Source organism: Sander vitreus, chromosome 9 (genome assembly GCF_031162955.1).
Source record: "Sander vitreus isolate 19-12246 chromosome 9, sanVit1, whole genome shotgun sequence".
Taxonomy (NCBI): Eukaryota; Metazoa; Chordata; class Actinopteri; order Perciformes; family Percidae; genus Sander; species Sander vitreus.
The window spans coordinates 27,800,777-27,807,812 of NC_135863.1; the positions used below are offsets into that span (position 1 = coordinate 27,800,777).

At 44.4% G+C, this 7,036-nt stretch overlaps 1 protein-coding gene across 1 annotated transcript; it reads left to right on the forward strand.

Moving 5' to 3' along the window:
- Positions 1–2,960: 2,960 nt before the first annotated feature.
- Positions 2,961–5,721, forward strand: LOC144523722 (Krueppel-like factor 2). The gene is made up of 3 exons (XM_078259502.1): positions 2,961–3,429; positions 3,877–4,885; positions 5,143–5,721. The coding sequence occupies exons 1-3, from the start codon at positions 3,352–3,354 to the stop codon at positions 5,316–5,318; spliced, it is 1,263 nt and encodes a 420-aa protein (XP_078115628.1). The 5' UTR covers positions 2,961–3,351; the 3' UTR covers positions 5,319–5,721.
- Positions 5,722–7,036: the final 1,315 nt, after the last annotated feature.

Here is a 7,036-nt window from a genome sequence, read left to right on the forward strand (position 1 = left end):
TAAAGACCCAACAATTCCCCCCGAGAGTAAGCATTTGGTGCTACAGTGGCAGGAAGTACTTCCTTTATTTAACAGGCAGAAACCTAAGGCTGAACCAGGCTCTTGGTGGGCGGCCATTTGCCACTGCCGGTTGGGACACAGAGACACTGATGCAGATATACAGATATACAGAAATATGATTCATAATTATTAAAGCAGTTGGTTTGATGGACAGTGGCAATTATAGTAACAATAAGGATAATAAAACTATGACTAGAAATAATAGTAGTAGCATTGCAGGGCGTACCAGGGCGTCGAGCAGGACCACGGCAGCAGCTGCAAACACAATTTAGGTGCCACCACAATCCAAGGAAATCTGAAAGGCATAAAGCTTCCCGGAACTCAGTTAGTAACAAGCATTAATGGGACATGAATGCACACAGATGGAAAGAGAGAGGAGAGAGTAGCTCAGTGTGTCATAGGAAGTCCCCCGGCAGTTTCAAACTATAACAGCGTTATTAAGAGCTGGTCTGGGCCAGCGTACAAAGGGTTGGTAGATGAATCAGACAGAAGAGAAGAGAAGCAGAGCTAAGGAAGGGTGCTGTGTCTGAAGCTATACACCCTCCCCCGCCGGGACGTAAGTGGCCTACTTAAGTGGCCTACTCTGATTTATACTTGTGCGTTGGTGTGTCTGCCTCGTTCTAGCAGATCTCTTTAAGAGAATAGCTGAGCCAGTATGTGTGTAAGTGTGAGGAGTGTGTGGTAGAGTGAGTGAGAGAGTGACAGGGATTAGCTTCGGAGCAAGTACCGACTCCAGCGGTGGAGACAGAGACTTTCGGACCATGGTCGGAAAATAGTAGCCGGAAAAAGTACACCCTTCCTTTCATGTTGTTTCTGAAGGAGACCCCGGAAATGAGCAGCTAGGGGGAAATGCGAAGCTACCAAGCCCAGCCACGCAGACCAATCACAGTTGTTGCGGTTTGTGTCACCACATGTAGTTACATTTCTGGGGAGGTGCACGTCAGGCCATCTGTATATACGCATAACTACGTAAGTACCTACCGCGTAGATTCAACGCAGAACCATAAATCAAGCTCTACCCGGAATTTGCTGCTCAATCACCCAATTCCACATTTGGTCTCACGATAATTACTACGGTTACGAAAGGTCACCACCTAACAAGAAATGTAATTGTCGGTGGTTATGAGCTGCTTGCATAATCGACTCATACAGTTGTTTTCTGTGTGAGGACTGGCTGGTTTATCAGATGGTTAGCAGCAATTTGATTAGTTACTAACTTGTTTGGGATTCTAAAGAATCACTAAAGAACATTATCACATAAAATGATAACGGCAAGGTTGGTCCTGAGCTGCAACATGTACACATAGCCCATTGCTAAATAATTGTATGTGTCACTAAATTACCTCAAGGGCCCACTGCTCATTTTATCCCCGAGGCACCCAGGTGCTTAAGTCAAATTCAAAGATTCAAAATCCATTATTAATCCCACAACGGGGAAATTTACACTATTTTTTTATACTGTTGCAGCAGCAAGGAACAAGAGGAAAAAAGTACAAGAAACTCTAAAGATAAACAATAAATAAATATAAATAAAGAGCATAAATAATTTAGTAAAATGTTTTTACAGTATTGCCGTATTGCACAGTTACATTATTATTGCATGGTTTAGCAGTCCTGGTGTGTGTGTGTTAAAGGACAAATCTGGCGCAAAATGAACCTAGGGGTCAATAACATGTGTGCGCCAGATTTGTCCTTTAATTGAGTCATGGGAGAGAAGATCAGTACACAATGCTGCCTAACCTTAATGCATCAGTTATAAAAAATAAAATAAAAAAAAAACACTTACAGGTCTGTTCTGAAAAAGTGTACTTTTGATTTTTATACTTTAGGTAGATATTGCTGATAATGCTTTTACTAATGTAACATTTTCAGTGCACAGTCATATATGTAATAGATCTATATTATGTTGCAACTTTTAATTAAGTAAAGGATGTGAACACCTCTTCCAACACTGATAAAACACAATCTCTGACTTACTTTCAATGTATCAAATCCCAAGAATCCCAGCTGTTTAAGTAACACTCTGATAGGGTTAATATTTTTGGCCACAGTCACTGCATTGGTCATGGGTACAGTAACAACAGCTGTTGAGAAAGCAGAGTGTCTGTCATTCATTTTCAGATTGGAACCAGCAACTTTCTGTTCACAAGTGCCATACTGCCATGCTTAAAGATTAAATATTAATGAATGAAGAATAGTGGAGGAGATGATACCAAGTCCTTTACCGGGAGCCCCCTACTTAACACCTCAATGATGCTTTACGGAGCATTGTGAAGTAGAGGGAGAAAAGCCGTGGTGTAGCTGGCGCCTAGTGGCTGAAGCCTGCAGCAGAACATACCGGGCATGACAGCCAGGGTGGAACGGACGGGTTTTAGGAGTTTTGGGGGAGGAAACTGTCTGATCCGAGTCAACTATGATCGGAGGCACGCATAGGCTCTCTCTGCCTGCTCATGTTCTGATAGAAACAAAATCCCTCCTTCTGACAGAGACACAGAAAGAGTATTCACATTTAAGGATCCTTGTTTTTTATTTACCAACGAATTGTCATGTGCCCAGCGACATAGTAAAAAAAAATAGAGATGAAACTAAATATTTTAGAACAGGATAATGAGTCATAAAGAATGCCTGTGTGCGTAAAAGCGCACCCTATCCAAATGCGTAATATGCGGGCACCTGTAGCATCCCCCATTCCTCTTTGAGAGAAGCCTGTGCCCCCTTTTAGTATCGGTTTCGTTGCTGTTTTTTTCAACAACGTGTTAATTGCTTAGAGGTCTTTTAGTGGTGCTTGTCAGGACCAGTCTCTCTCTCTCTCTCTCTCTCTCTCTCTCTCTCTCTGCCCTGCCAGTTGTTGGCCAGGTTTGGCGGAGGGCGTGTTCTTCACTGTAAGGTTAAGTAGCTGCCCGCAGCGGAGCAGAGAGAGCATTCCGCATCAGTCCTCCTCTGACTCTCTCGCCACCTCTCTGTCTCTGACTCGCAGGAAAAACTCGGACTTTTATACCGAGGCTAAATTTAGGGGGCTGTCCGGTACGCAGCGCCCCCATCCTGGACGCGCTTCCTTCCCCCAGCCTCGCATTGGTCTGATTTGTGCTGCGAACAATATTTATAAAAACTGCTCCTTCCAGACACAAAGCTGCACATGAGTGAAGAGCAGCAGCTCATCGGACCGCAGAAGAAGCAACGCGCTCTCTAGATATTTTTCTGGAGACTCCGCGGACACCGCGGTGATTTCCTTGAAAACAGAATAAGTGTATTTAAGGAAGATTTTTTTCTACTTTTTTTTTTAAATAACGCATGGAAATGGCCTCGAGTGGGACCATTTTACCATCAATCTCTACATTTGCCAACCAAAAGGAGAAATGTTGGGAAGATGTAAGTTGCGCTGTTTATATATTTACACTTGTTTTGAAAACGGTTACAGTTCGACGTTTTGATTTAGGCACATAACTTAATGCATTTGTTTGCTTGTGTCTGCCTGTCACATTAGAACACATACACGGTGTTTGCTAGTCCTTAAAACGTTTTTAACACTTTTGAATTTTGATAAGATCTGGGCACTGCAATATGTATTTAAGTACGGTTTTTATACTGCCTTAGTAGTCGGCTATTCACCCCTCTCACAGTGCACTTGTGCTGTTTCGAGCTATGTTATAGCAGTGAATTGTTTTAATGAGTTATGTTAAAGTACTGTGAAAAACCCATAAGTTGTTCATTTTGAACCAAACTAATTCTGCTCTCTCTCTCTCTCTCTCTCTCTCTCTCTCTCTCTCTCTCTCTCTCTCTCTCTCTCTCTCTCTCTCTCTCTCATCCTCGCTCCAGAGGTGGAAGGGCTATATGAGCGGCGTTGCGCTCAACATGGACAGCAGCTGCCTCGGCAGAAAAGACGAAGAGGACCTGGATAAGTTCTTGGATCTTGAGTTTATTCTCTCTAACACCAGCGTGTCCGACAGTGCGCCAGCCGCAGGGACCGGGGCAGAGTCCTACCGGCTCCAGGAGTCCGGGGTGTCCGTGTATCAGCAGCAGCAGCAGCAGCAGCACACCGGGATGCCCCAGCAGCCGACCAATTACACATCTGTCCCAGACATGAACAGCCCTCCGCCCGTCTACAACAGCCTGATGGCGGAGCTCCTTCGCTCCGACGTGGACACCAGCTTCCTCCCCGGGGAAAGCCCCAGCATCCAGGGGAGATTCCTCATCAGCTCCGCGCCTTTCCAGACCACTCAGGATTTATTCCCCGAGCATCCGAACATTAAAGTGGAGCCCGCCTCAATGGACACGTACGGACCTGTCATGGGTCTGGTGCCTCAGAGCTGCACCAAAGTCAAGCACGAGGGGAGCGTTTCGTGCATGATGTCGTACGAGGAGCAGCCGCGGCTGGCCAACTCCCCGCAGGCAGCGGTGGGCAGTATGACGCCGCCTCTCAGCCCGGATGACCTGATGAGCTCCGAGTGCCACCAGACCCAGATGTGCACCGCCACCTCGCTGACATTCCCACAGAGCTTCCACCCCCACCACCGCTGCGCCTCCGCGGGATTCCCTCACCAGCACACGGGCATGCAGCTCCCGTTCCCCGTGGCGCACCACCACCACCAGTTCCCCGGCATGTTCGGGGAGGACGCAGCCATGGGCATGCAGCAGCCGGCGGCCGGACAGCGGGTCCTGCTCACCCCGCCGTCCTCCCCGCTGGAAATGATGGACACCAAGCCGAAGAGGGGTCGCCGGTCCTGGCCGAGGAAACGGACTGCGACGCACACGTGCACTTTCGCCGGTTGTGGGAAGACCTACACCAAGAGCTCCCACCTGAAGGCGCATCTCAGGACGCACACAGGTACAGTAGGAGCCGCATGTTGAATGGAATGACGTTTTAGGCTACTTATCCAACCCTTTCTTTTCTAATCAGCAACCTTCATTTCTTGTGTTTGAAAATGCAAAATATATATATATATATATAGTTTTTAAATACATTTTATTCATCAACAATTACAATAAAAAGCCATTGTATTGTGCTATTTATCCAACCCGTCATTACCTTGCCTTCAATCTATGACGTCACTCACGGCTGCTTTGTTGTTGTTGTGTTTATAGGAGAGAAACCATACCACTGCAGCTGGGAGGGTTGCGGCTGGAAGTTCGCTCGTTCCGATGAGCTCACGCGTCACTTCCGGAAGCACACCGGTCACCGGCCGTTCCAGTGTCACCTGTGCGAACGGGCCTTCTCCCGGTCCGACCATCTCGCCCTGCACATGAAGAGGCACATGTGAGGAAAAGACCAAAAAACATGGCGCAGACAAGGACTTCTATGCACCGCATCAAGCCATAAAAAGAACTGTTATGATCAGACATAGAAGGATGCTGTGCAAATATATAGACGCAAGATCCTATAGGAGTATCAACTATAGTGATGACATGACAGCATAAACTGCCATACAGTATGATGAGGCCACTATTGACTACACTGTAAGACCTATAGGTATATTATAGGAATATTATAGTGATTTTTCATCGGGGCAATAGGGGCATCAAAATGATACGCCCTTGAGTTATATTTTGTGAAAAGATTTATTTAAATGTTATTTTTTGAAACTAATAGGAAATGCAGCCAGATAGACAGAAACAGATCATTCTGTTCGGACTTTTTTTTTTTTTTGTTAACTATGTAGCTGGTACTACTTTTTGTATGGAATGCTGTTTATATAGACAACAAATTAAAGGAACATTCCACTCAACATGTCAGGCACATGCCACTGAAGCACTTGGAAGAGGACAATCCTTTGAAAGAGCAAAAACATTTTTTTTTGTATTTCACCATTAGTGCCTTTAATAACATGTTATTACACATCTTACGAGTGCCATATTCTCCACTGGCTAAAAGACAATCAAAGTTTTATTCTGCGTGTTATATTGTAAGTGTAAACAGCACGTGATATAAGCTTTGAGACAATGTTTTGTTCTAAAACTGCCATTTATTCTGTCCTCCCTGAAGGCTTGAATAGGATGTCATGTCTGTGAGTCTGTTGTCTAGCATTTAAAGTCAGGTTCTTACAGTCGGAAGTCTCACAGAAGTGCATGCCATCTCAACACCACCTGATTGACAAAGGGCTACACAGTCTTTGGCAAAAAAAGATTTGTTTGTATGTGTCTTGAAGGAATGTACTGCCTTGTAAATTGAATCCTTTTTTTATATAATGTAAATAGGTTATTTTAATGTACATATTAAACTAAATGAAGATGATTTCTGAGTCCTGTGTGTGATTGCCAAACAGTTTATAAAACATGGTTTGATGTGAACACACACACACACACACACACACGCACGTACACACACACACACACACATATGCATTCATGCATGCACACACAGACACACACACACACACACACACACACACACACACACACACACACACACACACACACACACACACAGACCAAGTTCATGGTTAACCACATAGTTAAAAGAAGTTTTATTTATTTTACATTTCTCAAATCTTTTGATCTTTTCTTCTGTATTATTGGATATGTTTTCTTCTAATGACTAAAAACTACATTAAAATGAGACAATTTCAAAAGGGAAAATAATACTGGTTGCACTGCTCATAGACATATGCAATCTGTAACAGGGGGCTGTTTCACTGTGGAGAGTAACAAGCCAAAGGGTTGGGTACCACTGCCCTGATACAATGCTATGTCTACTTACAACCTTTTGTCAGGTCCCATATATTTAACGTGTCCAGATCAACAAAACTTTGAATTATTTTTTCAGCTTTACATCAAGGTTATGTATATCAAGGTTTAAATTGAATAAATACATTCATACAAATGATGTCCAAGACATGTGGAATATTACTGTTTTAATCCTGAAGGCCCAAACCATTTCCTTCCTACCTCTAAACTTTAGAGGTCTAGGGTTAGGTGAGCCATCCTCAGAAGCCGGTTCGATCCCGGCCGGAGCTCTGAGCGCCCCACCTTCGAAGCATCA

Bases quoted from the DNA above. Each gene is read 5' to 3' on its own strand.
- LOC144523722 (XM_078259502.1), top strand. From the start codon at position 3,352: ATGGAAATGGCCTCGAGTGGGACCATTTTACCATCAATCTCTACATTT. The intron at 3,430-3,876 runs GTAAGTTGCGCT...TCCTCGCTCCAG, and splicing joins AGGAGAAATGTTGGGAAGAT to AGGTGGAAGGGCTATATGAG. The intron at 4,886-5,142 runs GTACAGTAGGAG...TTGTGTTTATAG, and splicing joins GCATCTCAGGACGCACACAG to GAGAGAAACCATACCACTGC.